General features: G+C 45.4%; 1 protein-coding gene across 3 annotated transcripts in view; it reads left to right on the forward strand.

Annotated features, from left to right (window-relative positions):
* Positions 1-24,657, forward strand: part of Ak9 (adenylate kinase 9) — a 196,106-nt gene that overhangs the window by 160,867 nt on the left and 10,582 nt on the right. For all 3 annotated transcript variants that reach the window (XR_015644675.1, XM_087597256.1, NM_001431778.1), the window contains exons 27-34: positions 1,028-1,247; positions 2,506-2,571; positions 9,433-9,639; positions 9,975-10,193; positions 11,623-11,836; positions 19,213-19,414; positions 21,155-21,301; positions 21,406-21,626. Coding sequence is in view for 2 of the 3 variants with exons in the window: in XM_087597256.1 (XP_087453382.1) it covers positions 1,028-1,247; positions 2,506-2,571; positions 9,433-9,639; positions 9,975-10,193; positions 11,623-11,836; positions 19,213-19,414; positions 21,155-21,301; positions 21,406-21,626 (1,496 nt within the window). In the remaining variant the exon portion in view is untranslated. The remainder of the gene's footprint in view (positions 1-1,027; positions 1,248-2,505; positions 2,572-9,432; positions 9,640-9,974; positions 10,194-11,622; positions 11,837-19,212; positions 19,415-21,154; positions 21,302-21,405; positions 21,627-24,657) is intronic.

Genomic DNA, 24,657 nt, shown 5'->3' on the forward strand with positions numbered 1-24,657 from the left:
ATTTCCCAGAGTGTCACGTGGGAAATTGCACACCCCCAACCCCTGCACTCAGGAAGCAGAGGCAGGCAATCTTTGTGAATCTGAGGCCACCTTGGTCTACATAGCAAGTTCCAGGCCAGCCAGGGTCACATAGTGAGACCTTGTCTTAAAAAAACAAACAAACAAACAAACAAACAAAAAACTCAGACTAGAAGGCGTTGGGAAAGGTGTAAATTCTTTAAAGTATTTATTACCCATCTGATAAAGTCAAAATTCATCAATACATGTCAAAATATATGATACATGCAGAGATGACATGTGGAGGGTCCCTGCAGTCCTTTCAGAAGGCAGGGAAAGGAAATTGAGAAGAGCCAAAAACGGAATTAGGTTCTGCTAGATTTTTAGGTACTGGTGCTGGACCAAGATTTCAAGAGTCTGACATCATATTTTTTGTCTTCTTTAAGAAAACTCAAAGGTCTGGGATAAATAAAACATAAATTCTAGAACATAGAGGCAGAGCCTGGATCATCAGACAGCCAAAGATCAGGTCGTAAAGGGCTCCATCCCTAGATTGCCGGGAGGAGGATGGGGGAGCATCTCTTTCCTTGGAGGGATGCCCGCGGGTTTAGCCTTCCTGACTCCTCCAGTGCCTCTCTGTGTGCACCAATATTCTTTGCCCCCCCCACACACACACATCAATACTTAGCATTAGTAGTTCCATAATATAATTTTTCTACTTGGCGTTTAAGTTATCATACAAAATAATGAGCTGGTTATGACATTTTCATATGTAAATAGATTAGATAGAGGTAGATAGAGGTACAGATAGATATAATCTTCCGCTGGTTTCTTTCCTCTCACAAAGCGGTTCCTCTTCTGCTTTCATGCAATAGATGTCATATAGAAATTGATAGCTAGGTAGATGATTGATTGATTGATTGATTGATAGATCTTGATATGAGAGAAACATTTGATGTTTGTCTTTTGGATGTGGCCTATCTGGAGTATCACTGATGTTTCAAGCAAATTATGAAAATTTTCCACTCAGCTCCACGGGCTTTATCCTGGACGGCTTCCCGCGGTACCCTGAGGAGGCCCAGTTTCTGGGAGAGCGGGGATTTTTCCCAGACGCCGCAGTTATAATACAAGTCGATGATCAAGACATCTTCGATCGCCTCCTCCCCGCCCAAGTTCAGAAATGGAAGACGAAACAACTCAAGAAATCAGAGAGGAAAAAAATGATCAAAGAAATGAAGGCGAAAATCAAGGTTTGCGGGACGAGGGCCTGCTCATCTCCTACGTGGGTTTCTAAGCAGCGTTCACAACAACGAGGTTTCGAATCCGAATGCTGCCGTAAGCAGGAAGACATTTTTCATCCAATTTTTCATCCTTTAATAGGAATCTAAAGCTATTTGAAGCTTTTTTGGTTTTAGTTTTTTGGTTTTTTTGTTTTTGTTTTTGTTTTCCCCGGAGCTGGGGACCGAACGCAGGGCCTTGCGCTTCCTAGGCGAGCGCTCTACCACTGAGCTAAATCCCCAACCCCGGTTTTGGTTTTTTGATACAGGGTCTCTCTATATGGACTTGTCTGTCTTGAAACTCTGTAGACCAGGCTGCCCTTGAACTCAGACATCACCAGGATGTCTCTGCCTCCCGAATGCAGGACTTCCTTGAAGCTTTTTTTCCTATCTAAATGCGTTAATGCTTCTCTTCCTGAATTAGCGGTATTCAGGCCTCCCCGGAGGCCTCTGTGAGGCACAAGAGCAGTCGATAAGCACAGCGGAGGCAGTGGTGCTCTGAATTCATCCTTCCAGCCACTCACAGACCAGTCTTCTAAATGTCTGTCTGAATCCAGTCTCACCGGCGGGGTTGGAACTCAGGGCTGTGCAAACCCATTTCCTCACGGTATTTTTAGCTCCAGGAGGTGTCACACCAGGTGCCTCTAGGTTTCCATATCAGGGAGTCCAGCCCTGGGTGCTGTTGTACAGTTCTGTCTGGGTCCCCATTATCAGACCCTTAGAGGAGAGGTATTGCCTGACTTGATATTGTATTTTAAGAAGAAAGTGAAAGAATAAATAAATAAATATTGTAATGCCCAAGACAGTGCCAGCCTCTGGCAGGCACACTGAAATTAGTTAAACTTAAACACCAAAACCCTGAGGACCTTTGAACAGATCCACTATGTCAGACCCGGAAAAGATCAGGGCATGGTCCTTCACACACACACACACACACACACACACACACACACACACCTGTGCATATACCCTCCAACGTGTGTGTGCTTTCCACAGAGATACAGCTGTGCTTACAAAGACATGTCTTCACAGTAAGAAAATTAGATTTCCAAACATTTTCAACCCTTGGGAGGGAGATAGCCCAGAAGGACAAGGATTGTGCTGGATCAATCACCATCATGTGTTTTCCTGGTTAGATCCCTTCCACCATACCTTAGCCCCAGCGTTAACACATAGCAGGTGATTTTTATCACATTTGCTCCCTGTAAACCTGTAAATGTTCCCTCAACAGGAAGATATGGTCGCTAAAAGAAGAGCTGAACTTATTTCAGAGCGAGAGAAAAGAAAGAAAGGGGAGGTAAGCAGATTTTGTATGTGTGTGTATTGGTGAAATGTATTTCTCTTATTTTTGGAATGCTATATGCTACTATTTTAAATGACCTTTTATAATATTTATAATCAGAAAAGATAAGCAACTTTTGTTTTTTGTTTTGTTTTGTTTTGAGACAGAATCTTTCTCTATGTCACTCTGGCTGACTTGGAGCTTGCTATATAGACCAGACTCTGCCTCTGTCCCTACCCACCCCCAACCCCTGGCTTTTCTTTTTGTCTGTCCATCTCTCCCTCTCTATGCATCTCTCTGTGTCTTTCTGCCTCTTCGCCTCTCTGCCCCTCTGTCTGTCTCTTTGTGCCTCTTCGCCTCTCTCTGTCTCTCTGTCTCTCTCTCTCTCTCTGTCTCTCTGTCTCTCTCTCTCTCTGCCTCTCTCTCTGCCTCTCTCTCTCTGCCTCTCTCTCTCTGCCTCTATTTCTCTTTGCCTCTCTCTCTTTGCCTCTCTCTCTCTCTGCCTCTCTCTCTGCCTCTCTCTCTGCCTCTCTCTCTGCCTCTCTCTCTGCCTCTCTCTCTCTCTCTGCCTCTCTCTCTGCCTCTGCCTCTCTCTCCGTGTCTCTCTCTTTCTCTGCCTCTCTCTCTCTCTGCCTCTCTCTCTACCTCTCTCTCTGCCTCTCTCTCTCTGCCTCTCTCTGCCTCTCTCTCTCTCTCTGTCTCTCTCTCTGCCTCTCTCTCTGCCTCTCTCTGCCTCTCTCTCTCTGTCTCTCTCTCTCTCTGCCTCTCTCTCTCTCTCTCTCTCTCTATCTCTCTCTCTCTCTCTGCCTCCCCACCCCCATCCCTGCCTCTGGCTCTGAATTTGGGGATTAAAAGCATGCACCACTTCACTGGGCGTGAACAAAAAGAAACCTCTAAAGACCCTGAAGTATTCTCACACAAAATGTACAGTGCACTGAACTGTTTCTTTGGGATTCTCTTCCTTTGAATTTTCATCTTGCTCTCATGCTTCCTGCTACCTGCACACGGACAGGCCGGGAGCATAGGGGTGAGTTAGATGGAGCCTATCACGTTGACCTGAATCTAAACTCTGGATACTTTCGGATGTGAAATGAGGTGGCGGAGAGAGAGAACCTAGACAGGCACTGTGTTTTAAGTGCGAAGTGTTGTCCCCACCCCCACCCCCACCCCCTCACATGCTTGCGTGTTTGACATCAGCTGGTGTCTTGGTTTTGAAAAGTTGTAGAGCCTTTAGGAGGGAAATGGGTCGTTGATGTTAGGCCTTGAGGTTAGAGTCCAGCCTCACTTCCTGTCCACTCTTCCTGGTCTACCGAGATGTGAAGAAGTTAGGAGTCCCAGCTGCACAATTCTGCAACCAGGCTTTCCCCTCTGTGATGAACCAAACTCTCAAAGAGCAAGAAGCCTCCTCTTCATGGTTTACCTAGACTGGCCAGCCAGCCTGCCTGCTTGCCTTCCTTCTTTCCTTTCTCCTTCCTCCTCCCTCCCTTCCTCCCTCCCTCCTGTCTGCCTTCCTTTTATCCATTAGCAAGCATCCTCCCACCCCACCCTCATTCATTAAGCAGGCATTAACTGGCTAGACCTGTGGCCGGAGCTAATCTCATCTGCAAACATGTTCTGGTGCGAACTCTGTCCAAACTGTCACGCTAATGGTCACACTCAAGATGGCACTGTACCCTGGACTCAGCAAAGCTAACTACACAAAGCCCATGGGGATCTCTAGTGCTACCTGAATGATCACGACACATTCCCCAGCAAAGAATTGCCAGAGCCAGTACAGACTTTAGGGTCTAGCAGACCAAAACTGGTAAGTTCCCGCCAGTTCTTACCGGTTATATCCTGTTTTACGGCTGTCTCTCCAGTACGCTAAAAAACTGAGAGCAGAGACTCCTAATTCAGACATAATACGCGGCCATTTATTTAGTCTCTCTCGAGCGTAGAGTTGTCACTGGAAGTGGGGGGATTGTTCAGTTTTAATTTCTCTAGTTGTCAATACTTCCGTTTCTCTTCTTTGTTATGTTTTAGGTGAATCAGGGCCCTGACTATGTAGAAAGGTCTTGTTGTTTTTTTTTTTTTTAAAGTGAAAGTTGGTTTTTAGAATAAACTTTAAATGATCCCAATTTATTATTTTTGTACTTGTTAGCACTGGATTCTTTTTTTATTTTAATTTGGAGATGCAGTGTTCTACTTTGTAAAAAAAAAAAAATAGAATGTTGTAAATTTTCTAAGACTTGTTCTTCATAAAATTGATTATGTATCCGACTTAAATAATTTATATACCAAACCATAAGAAAAAACTCCTAGGATTAATTTTATTACTGTGCGTGAGAGAGAGGGAGGGACCTGCAATGCCGTAGTGTGTTGAGGCCAGAGGACTGTTTAGGACTTTGGGGGGTTGGTTCTCTCATGCCGCCGTGTGGACCCTGGGATGGAGCCCAGGCTGTCCAGCTTAACTACAGACGCCTCTTCCCGCTTACCCCTGAGACTTAATGAACTGAAAGTTCACTCTGGGCATTGAGTTGTTTTCCCTAGCAGCTTTATGGAAATGGGGGGAGGGGACCGGTATCATTGTCACACCTCGTACAGTGCCTGTGGGCAGCTGTAGGACATTTATCACTATTGCAGGGATGAGTCTTAATTCTTAATCTTCTGTTTGATTTTAACATTGCTTTGGTACGATGACCACGCCAGCGGCCAGAAAGGACTCTGGAGAGATCCCTTGCTTCTTCTGTGCTTCCGGAGGCTCCAGGGCAGCGGTTCTCCCTTCTTAGGCTGCTCTGTGTGAGCGAGGGCAGAGCACTCCACGCGTTTGATAGCCTTTGGATCCTGGGCCGGCTTTTCAGTGGGCTCCAGTGTGAGAGGCTTTTGTTGTTCTTAGCAAGCTTGTCACTAGTAGAGGGGACACCTCTGCAATCAGTTGGGTCCCGACGCGCCAGAAAGGAGTCTTCAGGCAGTGGTGGGCGCCCACTGAACCTTCACATTTTCAGTGAAGGATGCAGAGTCCACTGGGAAAGGTCCGTGTGCAGATAACCGTTGCCCACGACACTAAATTGTCTGCGTTGCAGACATAGTTTTGTATTTGCTCTAAACTCTTCCCATTATGTGTTGACCTCTGCTTCCCCGACTTGGGGGTGTGGGCAGGGAGGGAGGTTGGTAACATACCTGATCTACCCTCCTAAAACCAACTCACTTTTTAGCAGCAAAGAAAACCTTAGTAACCCGCAGGTTGGCTTCAGCAGCCCAGAGACTGTTCCCATAGATGCTACGGGAAACACTGCCACCTTGTGGAAACTCTGCCTCAGAACGTGATTAAAGAGGTTTCTCTAAAGCCAGATCCCAGATCTTTCTAGAATCGGCTCTCCTGACCACTGGCTCTGCCTCTGGGCCTTCTCTGGCGTGTGGGTCTCTTCTACTGAGAGCCACAGGAAGGAGAGACCCTGAAGAGCCAGGAGAGCAAACCAACAAAATCGCTAGTAGCCCTGGGCGAGTCAGAGAAGTACAGACACCATACTGAGGGAAACGCAAACTCAGGGGTCAAAAGGCAGTGAAACAGGGTTCAGGGCAAAACCATCTCCGTTGTCTTCTCAGATCAGCAGTGGTCAGAGTGTGGGGGATCGGAGGTTGCCACCTTGTGGAGACTCTGCCTCAGAACGTGATTCAAATATGACACAACATTACTTATATTCAGAGAGGCCTACTTTGCTCTACATCGATCAGTTTAGTCTTTCATTTATTAGTGAACAAATAGCAAGGTAAGATTACCATACTCGAGAAAAGGTATGAGCAAAACTGAGAATTCTGTGAACCAACAAAATAGTTGGTCAAAAATTAAGTTGCAGCCCAGGGATCACCACGAAACATTAAAAGAGTTCTAATTTTCCTCAGAAATTTTCAGAAAATTACAAGAAGAAACATGCGCCATAAACCAAAATCTAGGGCTGGCGAGATGGCTCGGTAGGTAAAGGTGCCTGGCACCTCGAGTTCCATCCCAGAACCCACATGGTAGTTCCTCCAGGCGGCTCTGGCCTCCACTCGTGTCCCCAACAGACAGTCACAAAGCCAACTAATTATTTTAACTGTAATTTAAAAACAAAACAAAACAGGACACTATGAAAAATTGGAGAGGGTTCATGAAATCTAAAATTGCCTAAGATAAGAGTAAAAAGGAATCAAGTTTGCAAAAATATAGAACAAAACTCAGGAAATTTGAAAGAACTATGAGTCTAGGAGGCTCACACCCAAGCTGGGGTTCAGAAATGTGGGTGGGTGGGAACCGTCTGAGATAACCAGGAAGACAGCAGTGTGTCCTAGAAGAACTCGCATTCTGCCGAGCAGGACATTCAAAGTGCACACGCATTAACAAACATACATGAAATGAGAGAACGGCAGTCATCAAGACCACAGTCATTCCTAAAGTTTATTTATTTTATAAAGTTTTATTTATTTCTAAAGTGTCTGTTTATTGAAGCATGTGATGGCACACACCTTTACCCCGGCACCCAGGAGGCAGAGGCAGGAGGATCTCTGTGAGCTTGAGGCCAGCCTGATTTATGTAATGGGTTACAAGCCAGCCAGGGTTTCATAGTGAGAACCTGTCTCAAATGGATGATGGTAGTGGTGGTGGTGGTGGTGGTGGTGGTGGTGGTGGTGGTGGTGGTGGTGGTGGTAGTGGTGGTAAAAATTGGAAAGTGCGGGGTTGGGGATTTAGCTCAGTGGTAGAGCGCTTGCCTAGGAAGCGCAAGGCCCTGGGTTTGGTCCCCAGCTCCGAAAAAAAGAACCAAAAAAAAAAAAAAAATTGGAAAGTGCCTATGAAGAAATGAGGACAGGACTTTTTCAAACATCTTACTAACCATGCTGATGACAGATAACCAAGACAATGCCTCTAAAAATTTAAGTCTAGTCAGTTTCAACTTGGACATCTGTACGATAAAAAGCCATCTGTTTATCAATTGTGGGGGTAAAATGGAAATCTTTTCATATATTTAAGGCCTTTGAATAAGACCTCTTATATGCTTACTAAGGAAGTAAGTAGCCAGTTGATACAGTGAATGATATTTCTTCTGCCCACAAGGAAAGAGCGGTCAAAGGGAAACAAAATACTCCCCTCCCCCACTCCCAGGGCAGCTGGGGCTGAGGGCAGAAGCACAGCAGGTAGATGTAGGGAGGGTGAAAACCACCGTGGTTTTGACTAAGGAGAGAAATAACAATGGCCTGGACAGAGAAACAGTGCCCGAGACTGGGCTACTCTCTGGATCCAGCCACGCTCCCTGAAGCTCTGCTCACCACTGTGATGATGAGGGCTCTATAATTAAAGAGTCGGCACTGCCCATTGGACTTCATTTTCAGAAGCAACCAGAAAGCGTTTGCTGTCTGTTTTATGTGGTGTCAGAACTAAATGCTAAGCTACAGTGAGAGGGAAGGGGAGTGCGTGTGATCATTTGCAGACAGTTTTGGAGACTGAGGAGACTCAAGGAAGAGTGTACACATCCTCTTCAACTGCAGAGCATGAGGACAGGTGGATAGACGGTGACCCAATAAGCAGATCCGGAGGCTGTTACGATAAGTACTCAGTTGCAAAATCAAGAAGAGAAAGCAAACACCGGGCAGAGTGGAAGAATGCTAGCTCAGTCCCTAATGGTCAGGGGGAGAGGAAAGCCAGAGCACCACCAACAGCATACTGCTGACGCCCACACTGCTCTTCAAAACAGAGGTAGAACCAGATAGATTGTGATACTATGGCATACTGTGGGGTTGTTGAAATATTGTTAACAAGGAAATATATGTTCTGATGTGAAAAGAAATTTAAGCACATTTCCAGCTTTCAAGGCAGCTCTATGTCTTGAAAAGGAATGCCTGACTTATATTTAAAATAAAATACAACTAAGGCCGAGGAATAACTCAGTCTTGGAGTATCCGACTGGGATATACAAGGCCCTCGATTCAATCCTAGAACAAGAAATATGCCTAGTCTCAAGCCTTAAGGTCAATCTCTAATAACACACGTTCTCGTTCTCTCTCTCTCTCTCTCTCTCTCTCTCTCTCTCTCTCTCTCTCTCAAGTAAATGTAATAAGCAATTAAATTGTTTTTATTTTAGTTGTTGTTGCCGTGATAGAACACCATGACAAAAGCAACCGGTTGGAGGGGTTCATTTCCTCTCACAGCTTGTACTTCGTCATCCCGGAAGGGCAGGGCAAGAACTCAGGGCAGGAACCTGCTTGTGGAACAGGCTGCTGAGGACTGCTGCTTACTGCCTTGCTCCTCCTGGACTCCCCAGTCTGTTTTATACACTGGGAACCACCCACAGTGGGCTGGACCCTGGGCTGGGCCCTCCCAAGCAATCAAGACCTTGCTCCACAGGCTTGCGTTCCGCAAGCTCCTAGCCGGGCATTTTTGCTATTCAGGTCCCCACCTATCAGATGACTCTAGCTTTTGTCAAGTGTAGTTGGCACTGTGTGTATGTCTGTGCAGGTGCGCGTGCACGGGCGTGTGTGTACACGTGGCGTGTGCGTGTGCGTGTGCGTGTGTGTGTGTGTGTGGTGGCTTTCCATGTATTAGTTCATCCAGTCCCTGTCCCCAGTTCCCGTCCCGTGAGATACCAGTTCCCACCCCCAGTCCCTACCCTGTGAGATAGGTAGTTCCCATTTTAAAGATCTCGGTCCAGTTGGCAACGCAGCTGGTAGTATTTTATAATGCACCATGAAAAACTCTGGGCACGAATAGTTTAGCATCCCGTCTGTTTGCTTGCGGGAGCACCACAGTGTCAGTACCTTAAAGACACTAAATGTCTAGGTGTCAGCCTTCACATTCATACACATCCGCATACCAGTGTCACGTGACACAGATCAGAGCGAGAGTAAAGGGGCCGTTTTCTTCCGTAGGGCGCTTTTAGAGATGAGGAGGAGTTTAGTGACGAAGATGCCGAAGACGAGGACGATATTGAGAACATCCTTGAGGAAGAGTTTCCAAAGGATGAGGAGGAGATGAGCGAGGAAGACGAGGAACAGGAAGGAGATGCCACCGAGCGCCTGAGAAGCGAGCTGGGGGAGAAATTTGAAACAGAAACAAATAATATCCAATCGATACAGGTTACGACCCTCCCTTCACCGCTAATTAAAGAACAGCAATTTGGGAATGCAAAGAGGGTGATATTAGGGTCAGTGTCGTGTGCATGTGTGTGCGCGCGCGTGCGTGCATGCATGCACGTGATTTCAAAAGAATATTTCAGGGCAGCAGGCAGCATCACTTAACCAGGTATGAGATTCACAGACGGAGAGTGGTATGGGTCCCGCCAAGGTCAGCGTGGGTTGATCTTCCCACGGGCAGCCCTCACAAAGCTTACGCATCCTTGCCTGCTCTATCACCAGCTGTGTCTACCTGAGAAACACCGAATACATCAAGCTTTCTAATTTCTCTTTATCAGGATGAGTTCGAAAGGTTTCTGATACCAATAATTCCGGTCAACGGAGCAAGGAAAATGCATATTGTACAATACGTACTGAATGTGAAACTGAAGCCCCTGGTGGAAAACCGTGCGAGCATTTTTGAAAAGTGTTACCCGGTATCCCCGCACCTCGCTCATAAAATGCTTGCCTTCACCTACAAACACATGAGCTCGTTTGGCTACTGGGACCCTGTAAAGGTAAGGTCAGAAAAGTCATCAGGGTGTTGGGGATTTGGCTCAGTGGTAGAGCGCTTGCCTAGCAAGCGCAAGGCCCTGGGTTTGGTCCCCAGCTCCAAAAAAAAAAAAAAAAAAAAAGTCATCAGGAAGTCATCATCCCTTGCTTTCTTATAGTGGCTTAGGAAGACGTGGTCATTTGAAAAGTTATAAATAGTGTATAGTGCCACCCATTAATATTTTGGGGGAACTGAGATGGAGCCATCTGACCCACACCATTGCTTCTATAGAAAGTATGTAATGTGGAGCCAACACTCTGTCCCGCCTGACTTTCTTTGGGTCCCTAGCATTTACTCCCAGCCAGGGATGTCATTCCATCTAAGGATAAACAACAGACAGTGCTGACAGTACCACTGACCAAGTCCCCATTCTGCCATAACTCTCAAAGGGAAGCAGCGTGACACAGTCTCACATCCACTCTTGCATATGCAGGAAAGACGGGGCCATCAAAAGACCATCAGACCTAACTTCCACTCCACCCCATTCCACACCCACACCTCAGGCTGGCTCTGCTGGTGGGTGTTTCACATTTCACTGGCTGTCGTTAACGATGTGACAGGATTTCATTGGTACAAAACTACAGAATAAATTTGTCTTTCCTAAAAGACAACCCAGAGGACTTCCCTGTATTACCTGTTTGAGAAACTATGCAAAACTTCAGCCAGGGCAGGTTGGCCAGCATAACTTAGACCCCCCCTCCAAGCACTAGCCAGGCTCAGCCCTGCTTAGCTTTACAAGGTCAGGCACATCCAGGGTGGTATTGCCATGAGAGTAGTATTGCCAGTGTGGTACCCAAAGCCTATGTCATGCTGTGCTTGAGGCCAGTCACCTTGTCTAGCAGTTGGCCACCATCCCACAGGGCCCTCCTGTGGAGCTTTCTCCGTGTAAGCTCACTCATGCACCTTCCTCCTGTTCAAAGAATCCCCGGTCTGCGGATTCCCTGTTTGACCTCATTTTACCGTGATTGCCTTCATAAAGGTCCCATCTCTAATAGTCACATGGGCAGTAAGAGCCTCAACAGAAGAATTGTAAGGGAGGGTAGAAATATAAACCACAGTCCTGTTTTAGAAGTGGATCTGTTTGTGAGGATAAATTAGTTCATGAGTAAGTGTAACAATCTCACGCACGTTGTCAGAAACATTCATTAGAAGCACAAGTCACTGTGGAGGAAGTAGGAAGGAAATTGTCACAAGCTAAAAGCCAAGTGGGAAGCCTTGCCCCGACCACATGTGCTGTGGAACAAGCTGCAGTTTGTATGCCGTAATTCTGCTAGTATTTCCAATTAGGAGCGTTGTACTATGTAAGGAAGGTTATTTTACATGCTTCCAAATCCATTGAAGGAAGCGCTTAGTGAATTGCATCTGACGTGCGAATTCAATTGCCTCTATCGCAGCTAAGTGAGGGAGAGACCATCAAACCTGTTGAAACGGCAGAGAACCCGCTGAACCCTATAATTCATCGTCACTACATCTATTTCTTATCCACCAAACAAACTAAAGAGAAATTTATGATGAACCCAATCAAATACATCCGGCAGCCCAAACCCAAAGCTTCCATGCCTGTGAGGATCATGATTGTGGGGCCGCCCAAGTCGGGGAAAAGTACAGGTGAGTGTCTTAGCTCCTCAAGCATCGAGGGCGGGTCCTAAAACCCAGCACCCAGAACCAACTCTCCAGGAACCAGCCATAAAATCTGAGATTTGCCACAGTGACTGTGCTAATTTACATCCCCACCAACAATGTACAAAAGAATTCCTCTTCCTCTAGTCTTTGCCAGAATTCATTCATTCATTCATTCATTCATTCATTCATTCATTTTGGGTTTTTTGAGACAGGGTTTCTCTGTGTGGCCCTGTCTGTCCTGGAAACTTGCTTCGTAGACCAGGCTGGCCTGGAGCTCACAGAGATCTGCCTTTGCCTGCCTCTGCCTTCCAGGTACTGGTATTAAAGGTATGTACCTCCACCACCCAGCAGAATTTATCTTTTTAAGATAATAATATTTGTGGCTGCATGGAGACAGGATCTCAATATAAAAATTACTGTCTGTAAGTATTTCGTGTAGGATTCTTGTATCTAGTCACCAAGGATGTTTATTTTATTTTATATTTTATTTTATTTTTTTGTCTAGATGATTGACCTATTGGTGGCAATAGCTACTGAAAGGACCCACTGTTGTTGCACTGGGGCAAACCTTTCATTTCATGTCCAGTAGTGTTTATTCATGGAAGCAGGGCTCTGACATTATATACAAGTGTGTCTCCTCGATGCCCCTGTTAGTTACCCTCTTACCACTGTGACAAGTATCTGATCGGGGCAGTTTAAGGGGGAAAATGCCTACCTTGGCTCACAGTCCTTGCTAGTAAGGGAGGTGTGGTAGCTCAGGCTAAGGCAGTGAGCATGCGCAGCTGCCACGTCTTCGCCTCTCATCAGTCTAAAACAGTGAGCATGCGCAGCTGCCACGTCTCCACACCTCAGCAGGTCAGGAAGCACAGAGCTCGGGCTGAAAGCAGGCTGGGGTATTACTCGAAAACTTTTTCTTCCAGTGTCCCATCTTAAGGGGCCACACTACACACCCCAAACTTTCCAAAATAACATTGCAAAGCACCAGCAGCTGATGACCAAATGTTCAACACGTGAGCCTATTGGTGACATTTCACATTTAAACCACCATTCCTTTTATTTAAAAAAAATAATAGTGATTTGAGAATTTAATACATGTTCTGTTGTTCACGTTCGGATATACCTCACCCCACACCAAGTCCATACCCACTCAACTTAATGCTGTTGTGGCATATCCACAACAGACGACCACTCGGACATAGGTTTAAGCCAAAAGAAAGTCTTCATTAGCCAGTCTTTGTTTTCGTTTCGACAGATAGACATGTCTATGTGCTAAATTTTTTGGCCTGAATGGTACTTTAATTATGGAGTCAGTTGTGCTAAAGTCTGGGGCCTTGTTACACTGCATAACAGTTCTTTTATCAATATAACATGGCCATTGTCTCCTCTAACTAACTTGATTTTAGGTCTATTTGGTCAGACCTGAGTAAAGTTAATCTTGCTTCCTTTCATATTCCTTTGATTGTAGTATTATTTCCCATACTTTCAGTTTGGGTCTATTTATACCTTTGTTGATAAAAGTGAGTTTCTTGCAGGCAGCAAACTGTTAAGACTTGTTTTCAGGCACCCTAATTCCATTTATGTGTACCACATATCTGTTGAAAGATGTGTACTACTCCTGCCCAAATTTTGTTTCCATTTGAGTTATTTGGAATAATCTGTGTACATGTCTGCTTTATCACTGTTAAGAGTTGGGATGCTTTGCTGAATTGACAGTGTTTGATTTGTTCCTAACTCTAATTTGACAATTGTGTTCATCTCACCCAATGAATTCCTATCCAGTATCATGAGTTGCTTTAGTTTATGCTAGTCTTAGAAGGTTTTTATTTCCCTTTCTATTGTGAATGATAACTTGATTAGATTTAATAATCTATTTTCTGCTATTACTTGAACCTCTTCCCTGAAGCCTTCCTGGCCTTTGGAGTTTCTCCTGAGAAATATGTATGTGTAATTTGACAATTCTTTCATACATACTTTATTATTCCTTCTTTGTTCTGTACCGCTGGCATCTAATTATAAGGTTTAATTATAGTTTCTGTTCTGATTGTATTTAGTTGGGATTCTAAATGTCTCCTGTAAATGGCCATTTGTATCTTCCCCAAGACTTGGGGATTTTTCTGTGACTGATGGGTTTTCTGTTCCTTTGTCTTTATTTCTCCTCTGAACCGATCACACTCCTCTTAAAATGATCTTTTGATAGTATCCTTTTGAGAGTAGAGATCTCGAGTGTCTTGTTTATTCTGTCTTATTTTTATTTATTGCTCTCTGAAAATAATAAGTCATCAAGTTTTATCTTCAAGCCCTGGTGTTCTCCACTTAAGCTAAGCTGTTGGTGGTACTTTTGATTGCTTCTTCTAAATCTGATTTATTGAGATATTCATTTTTCAAGATTTTTTTAGATTTATTTATTTATTATATATAAGTACACTGTAGCTATCTTCAGACACACCAGAAGAGGGCAGCAGATCTGATTACAGATGGTTGTGAGCCACCATGTGGCTGCTGGGATTTGAACTGAGGACCTCTGGAAGAACAGTCAGTGCTCTTAACCTGAGCCATCTCTCAAGCCCCAAGATTCTGATTGGTTCTTTTTAAGCAACTCTCCTTTCTCTCTCTTTAAACTTTTTATAGGTTCTTGGTGAATTTCACATCATGCACCCAATCCCACTCATCTCCCAATCCCTTCATATCTGCTCTCCCCCCTAGCAATCTCCCCACCTCTGAAAGGAAAAGAAAAATAAAAATAAAGATAAAAAACAAATCTCTTCATGGAAGCTGAGGTATGTCATGGTATATCACACAGTATACCAATGTGATAGTTTGTATATGCTCGACCCAGAGTGTGACCCTTTTGGAGTAGGTATACCACTGTGGGTGTGGGTATTAAGACCCTCATCCTAGCTACCTGGAAGCCAGTATTCTGTTAGCAGCATTCAGATAAAGATGTAGACCTCTCAGCTCCTCCTGTGCCATGCCTGCCTAGATGCTGCCTGGATGCTGCCATGTTCCCACCCTGATGATGATGATGGGCTGAACCTCTGAATCTGTAAGCCAGCCCCAATTAAATGTCTTTATAAGACTCATCTTGGTCGTGATGTCTGTTCATAGCAGTAAAACCCTAACTAAGACAGAAGTTGGTACCAGGAGTGGGGTATTGCTATGATAAGCCTGACCATGCTTTTATTTGGAAGAATGTTGATTTGGGGACTTTGGATTTGGAAAGCCGTGGAGTGTTTTAAATGGAACTTAATGAACCATACTAGTAAGAATATGGAAGGCTTTGTTTCTGTGAGTGATTTGAACTGTTCGAACCTGGCCCAAGTGGTTTCAGTAGAGAAGAACTTCAGTATGTGGCCTAGAGGCTATTTTTGTAGTATTTTGGTGAGGAATGTGGCTGCTTTTTGCCATTGCGTGAAGAGTCTGCCTAAGGCTAAGGTGAAGAGACACAAATTGATTGCATTGACAAAGGAGGTCTCAGAAATGCCCATCATAGACTTTGTTCTCTAGTTAAGTCTCAGAAGAGTGTTCTGAATAAGCATAGCAAGCTTAGAAAGAAAAAATATAAAATATATGGTTTGAGTATTAAAAGGGCACCAGTAAGTCAAATGGAGCTGAATCCTGTGTTCAAAGATACTAAATTGAATTAAGGGAGAGGTGACTTTGGGGTAAAATCCCATCCAGCTAAATTTAGGTTCAGGCATGATGCTACACACCTTTAGGTCCAGAAGCCAAGCAGATCTCTGACTTGAAAGCCAGCTGGGAAAAGAGCATGTTCTAGGTGAAGAAAAGCTTAAATCCAGGCATGGTGGTACACATCTTTAAGCCCAGGAGACAGAGCCATGCAGCTCTCCAAGTTCAAGGTCAATCTACAGAGCAAGTTCCAGGACAGCCAAGCTTAGGCAGTGAGAGAGTTGAAAAACATAAAACTGGTAATAGAAAAGAGGGCCCATGTTCCAGCCCCAGGAAGCAGCAGAACGCAGTAGCTTCAGCCATGTGGCTCTGGCATTAGAGTCCAGAATAAAAGAGACTACTGGGATAATTGATGCTAGTTAGCTGGAGCTAAGGAATTAGTGGTGATTAAGAAGAGACCAGCATCACTGAGATGAAATCTTCTGGGAAGTGTTTTCTAAGAGCACAAAGAAGCTGTGTTCCAGAGAAAGCCAAGGGTGTGCCTCGTGCCACAGCTATACATGGTGATGTGTAAGAGTCACCCAGGTGATACTGGTTTTGAAGGCTAGAAGGAGTCATGAAGAGCAACTGAGGCTGGGCACTATGAAAGGCCATGGAAGGCCATTGGTGAAGGTCTAGCCTCAGCTGATGACCCAGGGGTCATGCAAAGGAGATGAGGCTTGGCACCTTGAAGAGAGCCTATGAGAGGCTACTGGGGAAGCCTATTTGCAGCAGAAGACCCCAGTGTATTATAGATGCCAGTATGATGAGATGATCCCCAAAAACAGCAACAGTGGAGTGGATAAGCCTGATCTTAGAGCGCTACAGAGGACAGAGCTGGAGAAGTGACCCTTTGTAGGAGCCCAGAAGATCATGTGTGGACCCCCGAACATTGAAACAAGAAGCTGCAACATTGAATTTGCCTTGGAGACCCCTAAAATGTTTGAGATGTCAAAGCAGTGAGCTATCTGCTGAGGAAAGCTGCTAACAGGGAGTGGAACCAGCCCAGGAGAAAGAAGTTTGTTGCAGGCAACAAAGAGGAAAAAGGAGTTGGAGATCTGAGGACCGCTTTGACATCAGAAATGGAGATGCAGAGTTTGGAGTTTGCCCAGCTGAGTTCTTGTCTTGCTTTAGAGATTACAGTTAAGGGCTTGGATGAATCTCAGAAGAGAACTTTGAACTTTGGATTTTTAACATTGTTGAGACTGCTACAGACTATGGGGACTTTTGAAGTTGGACTAAATGTCTTTTGAATTATGCTATGTTTAGGTATGGCCCCCACAGACTCATATGTTTAAACAAGCCTATGAGGGCCAGGGATGTGATGGTCTGAATATGCTTAGCCCAGAGGGTGGCACTATTAGGAGGTGTGGCCTTGTTGGAGGAGGTGTGTCACTGTGGGTATGGTCTTTAAGACCCTCATCCTAGCTGCCTGAAAACCAGTATTCTGCTAGCAGCCTTCAGATGAAGATGTAGAACTCTCAGCTCCTCCTGCCTTGGTCATGATGTCTGTTCACAGCAGTAAAACCCTAAGACAACCATTTTTACCTAAACAGTTTCACATGCAAACATTTACTGCAATGAGTCTGGTCTGGTTCAAAGCCTCTGACTTCTCCTGCACTACCATCGGCACTCAATTCTCAGCAGGGCTCCTCTTAGATATCCTGTTGTTACCCTGTGCCATGGGGATCCTACAGAACCTGCCCCTTCACACCCTCGAGCAGTTCAGAGATGGGGTAGATGTTGGCATGGGCCAACTCAAAGCCCTGGATCTGGACCTGGATGGTAGCTGAGTTGTTCAGACTGCTAGATCTCCTACACTCACACCAAGCTCGCCAGCCCAGCCCAGGCAAGGTGCAGGCCCACTGTCTAGAATGCTTCAGCCTCCCAGGGGCAAGGTCAGTTCTAGGTCATCAACTAGGCAACAGCCCAGAGCAAGGACATCTTCGTGGCCTTTGGTGGTAACACGGGCCACGGACACTGACACAAACCCTTGCTGCTGTGGAACCATGGACCCAGACATGGCCGTCAGCAGCAGCACAGACTGGGACATCACCATGGCCTCAGGTGGCAGTGCAGGATGCTCACATCAGGTTGTTTCTCTCCGCCCTCGAGTCTCTAACTCGATTCACAGTACGCAGACTGTCCTGCTTCTCTTTCTCCCCCATCTCTCCTCCACACGCCTGCTCGTCACAGTGATGCCTCTGGAGTCTTCCCTGTGCCTTTCCTCTCCTCCACTTTATTGAAATTATTTTCATACCCCTCACTGTCTTCCTTAACCCAGCTACTTATTTGTAACCTTTTTAATTTATTAGTTGTTTTTTTTAAAAAATCATTCTTTTGCATTGTTTGTGGAGGGATCTATAGAGTTGACTCAATGGCCTAAGTGTCTACTAAAGACATAGGACTTGAGGTCTAGCTCAGAACCCATAGAAAAAATCGGATATGGTGGTGCAGATTTTGTAATCCCAGTCTAGGGGGGCTGAGATGGACAGTTCCCCTAGGCCAGCTAGCCTGCCTACTTGGAAAGGTCTAGGCCAGTGAAAGATCCTGTCTCAGAAGAAACACACACACACACACACACACACACACACACACACACACACACACACACTTTTAAGTTTCTCTTTCTAATTTTTAAATTTCTTAATATGGCAAAGGAGTCGGATTCTAAATGTCCTCAAGATAACTGCATTTCCCAAGCACAACAGAATATTCTCAATAGAAATAAAATTCCATTTCCAGGGCTGAAAACACCCCTAACAAGCTGACTTCTCGTCTGTCTGTGAAGTGCAGAGGGATTTTAACAGTACGCCTGCCTCTGAAAACTCATTTAGCCTTAGGCTCTGGGCAGACCTGGTTCCAGACTTTGTAGGAAAACCAATGTTGAGGCTCTGGGATTTTTATCTGACCTCTGCTGCTCTGTTCTATCAGCAGGTTTCGGCTCCCCATAGCTGTAAAGTTAGAATTCAATTTTCATGCCACCCAAATCAATTCACAGGGAAAAAAAAAACTGTCTCCTAAGCTATAAATCACTATCAAAATATAAAGTAGCAGGCTAGAGAGATGGCTCAGCAGTAAAGAGCACTGGTTACTCTTCTGGAGGCCAGGGGTTCGATTCCTATCACCCACATACCAGCTTGCGGTTGTCCATAACTCCAGTTCCAGGGAGTCTGAAATATTTTTCTGGCCTCTGTAGTACTGCACACAGGTAGTACACAAGATATACACATGGAAAAAATAAAAATAAGAACAAAATGTAAAGTATGCCATTTAAAATATTTCCTAGAGGGTGGACTGAGACCCAGGTGTCTAGGATTTGCTATCCTCGCTGCAGGCCAGAATCCACAGATGGATTGCGGAGTGGCGAATCCTATGAAGTAGTCTTGCTACATTGTTATCTTTAACAGTAAACCAAATTACCAAGTCTACACAGGATTGCTACAATGCTTCCCCAAAACTTGCTACTTTGCACAGAAGGAACATGTTGCTTAAGCATGGGTTTGATTGTTTGAAAAAGAAAAGAAGAAAGAAGAAACCTAGTATGTTCCTTAACCAGGTCCTAAAGTTCCCAAACCTGATGGTTCTTTGAAGAAGATAAACTTGTCATCTATGTCATAGGCCCGAATCTGAAAGGTAAGGTTCGCTGTCGAACCTGTGGAGTGAAACAGGCTTCCCGCTTCGTGTCTTTCCAGTTGCCAAACAGCTGGCAAATGACTACGGCTTAAAATGTTTGTCGATGGGAGACGCGTTGCGTGGAATGTTAAGCAATCACCCAGAGGCAGAGCTGTCGCTGAGGATAAACTGGCATCTTCACAAAGGGATGACGGTGCCTGACGACCTGGCTATTCAAGCTTTAGACATCTCTCTGTTGGACAGTGTGTGCAACACTGTAGGGTAAGTGGGCGGGACTGGGCGGAAGGGGCGGGGAGTAACTGTCGGGACGCTCGCTCGCTCGGGTTATTTAAAAAGGTTTAGAGCGCCCGCCCGTGAAGGGGAGGGGAACAGTCTACTTCTCGGGCTGAGCACTTACAGGGAAACTGAGCGCTGTCCTATCAAGATCCATGACTTGGATTCATGGCCAACTAGCCCACAGCCCTCGTTACTGTCTGTAGCAAGTCCTGCACAGCCCACAGGGAGGGCCACCTGCTCCCCTCCCTCAGTAGCTCTCACTGTTCCGTCAGATGATGTGGTCCCAGGAACACCGTTCCCCTTCGGCTCAGGTCCCCGGACAGGGAGCAGTGCCCCTCCTCTAATGCCATATTTGCACAGGAACATTGAGTACTTCATCCTCAGTTCACCCTCCCCTGCTGTCCATTACAGCCATTGGTCACGCCCCGGTGAACCCTGGTGCAATCTGGTCCTGAGTCCCAGTCTTAGACTCCCCTGGCTCTGTGAAGACACTGTATAGTTAGAACCTTCAGACTCTTCTCTGTTGGTGGGTTCGAGTCAAGTCATTGAATGGTTTCTCTCACTTCAGGGACCAGTGAGCAGGGGGTGACAACCTTTGGGAGAGGAAGGGCCGTGTCCTCACTGTTACTTCTCCCCTGGTGTTCAGTTTTCCCCCATGAGGACAACTTTGGTTGGGTCACAGGGTTATTTCATCTGAATTCCAGCATGAAGACTGCCTGTCCACCCTAGGTTTACGTCCCCGGTCCTGAGAGTCACTCAAGTGGCCCTTCCCAGTGTATAGAAGTAACCACTCTCTGTCTAAAAGAGAAGAATGTCATTCTCTTGCAGACTCTTCTACAGTGGGGTGGCTGTGTCATTATCTCTGCTGAGAGACTTCTCTCTAAAGCCTGCACTTTGCTGGAGAGTGCTGGCGAGTGCACCCTGTCACTCAAGACTTACAAACCTTTACGGCTGGCCATCAACCACATGGCCAGCTTGCTGCCTTGACTATGAGGCCACTCATAGAATTTCTGGGGGACAATATATTTTGTTTGTTTTCAGTTTGATAGACGACCTCGCTATCTCAGACTGTTGGGTTTTGATTTTCACACTCTGTGCTTACTCGCTTGTGTGGGCGCCTCTCAGACTCCCCCATCCCAAATTCCTCCCAAACTTTCCATTCTCCTACAACAAGAATATCTCTTCACAGAATACCTGTGACTGTTTACTAGTACATGGGATGCCCTGTCTCATTGGTTCTCACGCCTGCTCCCTAACCTTTAAAACAACTCTAAGGGGTAGAAAGAACTTTCTCCTAGCTTATTAAAAACAAAGGCATAGAGCTTGTATACCAGGCTTCAAATCTGGATTGGCTACATTCATTCTGTTGTTCGTGCTTATATTAATAACACCAAGGACACACAGTTTGCAAAGTGTGACTCTCCAATTCTACCAAAACTTAGTCATGTAGCACTGAGCGTACAAACATATAAATGTGTGTCTCCTCCTTCCACTTTCAAAGCTGTGCCCGTGGGTACTCTGCCCACCTTAAGGTCTAGGGATAACGAAGGGTTACAATGCAAAGATAAAGATATAGCCCAAAAAGCAAAACAAACAAAAAACAAACAAACAGTATCGTAAGGGAAAGCCCCAGAGCACTCAGAGACGGAAATTTGCTCTGAAGGACATAAGAGAATCATGAGAGAAAAGAACTGTGGGATTTCCGCCTTTCTGTTTGTCTGTTAGTGTGGTCATCGATGGCTACCCCGTCACCCCACACCAGGTGGAACTCTTGGAGGCAAGGTCAATCATTCCCATGATCATCTTTGAGTTGGATGTGCCGTCTAAGGAGATTTTCAAAAGACTGCTCTTAGAGAAGAAGAGTGAACAAGGGTAATATTCACAAGGGAGCTGCGGGAGCGGGGTGAGCCTGACCATCTCTACAGGGGACGTTGTACACCGTCAACAGCTTTCCACCCTCCCTGTTTCCTCCTTAGTATGCCTTATCCGATGCACAACAGCACGCAGATCATAGCCTATAGGAACGCAAAGTACCGTAAAAATGTCAATGAGATCAGGCAGTTTTATCAACGGCAGCATCAAAACTGGCATGTGATTGACGGGTTCCACAGTAAATGGTGGGTATGGAATGAAGTCATCAAAGACATCCAGCAGATGAACAAGTACATACAGACATACATGGAGAAAATAAAGGAAGGTAAGGGGTGTGTGTGTGTGTGTGTGTGTGTGTGTGTGTGTGTGTGTGTACATTTGTGTGCACTTGTGTATACATTTGCATTCATGTGTATGTACATATGTGGTGTGCAGGTTCATGTGTGTGCAGAGGAGTATAAAGGCCAGAGGACAACCCCACAGAGCAACCTCAGATGACTTTTCTTTTCTTTCTCTTTATCTTTTTATTTGTTGACAGAGACTTGCTATGTAGCCTTGGCTGGCCTGGAACTTGCTCTGTAGACCAGGTTGGCCTCAAGCTCACAGAGTTCTGCCTGCCTCTACCACACAAATGATAGGAAAAATATTCTTTTAACAAAACAACGTGTGAACTTAAAATTTCGGTATGCTGTCTTAGTTAGGGTTTTATTGCTGTGAGCAGACACCATGACCAAGGCAAGTCTTATAAAGGACAACATTTAACTGGGGCTGGCTTACAGGTTCAGAGGTTCAGTCCATTATCATCAAGGTGGGAACATGGCAGCATCCAGGCAGGCCTGGTGCAGGAGGAGCTGAGTTCTACATCTTCACCTGAAGGAAGCCAGGAACAGACTAAGCATCCTCAGGCAGCTAGGAGGAGGGTCTCTAAGCCCACCCTCACAGTACACACTTCCTCCAACAAGGCCCCACCTTCTAATAGTGCCACTCCCTGGGCCAAGCATATGCAAACCATAACACACACCTTGTCCCTGCTTGTATAATTTATTAAATCGAAACTTTGCCTTGACAATTAGTATTTTAAATATACCATGCCAACTGAATGTTGGTGGGTCCCCAAAATCCATATCTGGAAAGTTAACCTACATTTAAACAATGCAACAGTTTAGGAGGCCCCAGGGCCTTTCTGACATAATCGGGTAATGCAGTCAGCACTTGTCTGAGCCCTTCACTATGAGAAGACTTGGGGGAGCTCATTTGTCCCTTCTGTATGAGGAAGTGCCAGCAGTCAGAGGACAGTCCAATCAGACACTAGACCCACTGACGTTTGCCTCTTGCACCTCCTCATCTCCACAACTGTCTTGCAACAAATCTTTGTTCTGAGTCTGTTACCCAGCCTGAGCTCTTTGCTGCACAGCCCAAGCAGAGCAGGGTATGTCAACGCGACTATTTATGGTAATCAGCGGCAGATGCTACTCGAGCTTATTTCTCTAGTTTTGCATTTCACTTCTTTGTTTCCGTGGACACATCATCACTGCACATTTCCTGGCCAGTGCAAGCGGACACAGCCCAAGGCCATGCGTGTGCTTGATGAGCGGCTCCACACCCAGCCATCAGTGCACCCCTCTGTGGAACAGTGTGAGGAGTCAGGACACGAGCACAATGGCTAGCGGTCCAGAATGTTAACGCTTACATTTCAATCACTGGATTATTTAGCTAATCATGAGGCCTTCCAGAGCCTCCAGTTTTACTCCCCAAAAGTGATGGTATTTCATTGTTATTTAAGACTGAACAGAATTCATTGCGTATAGAATACATTTCCTTTATCCATGAATCCACTAATGGATACTTTGGTTGATTATACGTCTTAGATGTAGAATTTAAAGTGTGAGTGCCTACCACTTTTGATGCGTTTATTCTATTTCTTTTGTATTTATACTATGAATTGGAGGTGGCCAGATCAAATGATGGTTATAAGTTTTGATCATTTGAAGAACCTTTATACTGTTGTCTGTGGTGGCTGCATTGACAGTGAGTGTATGAGTACCCCCTCCACATGCATCCCTGCCAGCATTTATGATTCCTTTCTCTATTTTACTGTAGGTATCCTGGGATGAGGTAGTGCCTCCCCGTGGTTTTGATTTGCATCTCTCTGATAACTCCTGGGGCTGAGAAATTTTTGTATATTTGTTGGCCATGTCTTGTGAGAAAATACCTGTTTATGTCAGTATTTGTTGCTTTTCTCATCACTGTGACCAAATATTTGACAAGAACGAACTTTAAGTGATGAAGAATTTACTTGGCTTCCAGTTTGAGGGGATACAGGTCCTCATGGCAGAGAAGTCATGGTGATTGTGGGAGCTGTTCAAAGCTGTAGTGGCTGCTGGAAACCAAGCAGAAAGGGGATGGGAAGTGGAAATGACCCCGTGTTTATAAACTACAAGGCCTACAGCCCCAGCGACCCACCTGCTCCACCTCCCAAAGATTCCATAACCTTCCCCAAACAGCATCAACAGGTAGAGACCAAGTGCTCATACATAGGCGCCTGGGGGGACATTTCAGACCCAAACCATGATACCATTGGTCAGCTGGTTGTTTTGTTTGTTTTTATACTGTTGAACTGTTCACACATTCCTTATATATGCTGGTGTTAACCCCATTGTCAAGGACGTTCCCTTGCACCGTAAGCTCTCTCTTCTTGCTGGTTGCTGTCTTTGCTATGCAAGAAGCACCTTCATTTTGATCCATGAATCCCTTTATCAAATTTGCTTTTCTTCCCTGTGCTTCTCTGTCTTTCTCTCCCTCCCTCCCTTCATCATACACATACCCATCCATCTATTCATCCGTCCATCCATCTCCTTTCCCTTTCTCCACACTCTTTCTCTCCCTCCCTCTCCCCTTCTCCCTCCTTCCTCTCATTCTTCTTGATGCCCTTCTCCTCCTCTCCGCTCCCCACTGACTTTTTGTGTCAGGCTCTGGCTCTATGCCCCCGGCCTTGCAACTCACAGAGATCCTATTGGCTCAGCCTACCAAGTGCCAGGATCGTAAGCATAAACTCCCTGTAGTCTCAGGTCCTCAACGCATTTTGAGTTTTTAGTATCGTGGCTTTGTTGTTGTTTCGTTGGTTGTTGTTGTTGTTGTTGTTTTGTAGATTGAATACAGGGCTGTTCACATGTTAAGCTAGAATAGATAGCATTGAGCTGCATGCTATGCTGTTTGTTTCTTGCTGCCATGGCACCTGCCTGAGAAGAACAGTATTAGGAGGTGATCTCATGTGGGAAAGACAATAGACTCTCAAAGGTCTGAGTCCATCCTGTCTACTGTGATTGTTTCGTGACTGTAGTGGCTGCTTCCTGGCT

The sequence above is a fragment of the Rattus norvegicus genome, chromosome 20 (assembly GCF_021556685.1).
Source record: "Rattus norvegicus strain SHRSP/BbbUtx chromosome 20, alternate assembly SHRSP_T2T, whole genome shotgun sequence".
Taxonomy (NCBI): Eukaryota; Metazoa; Chordata; class Mammalia; order Rodentia; family Muridae; genus Rattus; species Rattus norvegicus.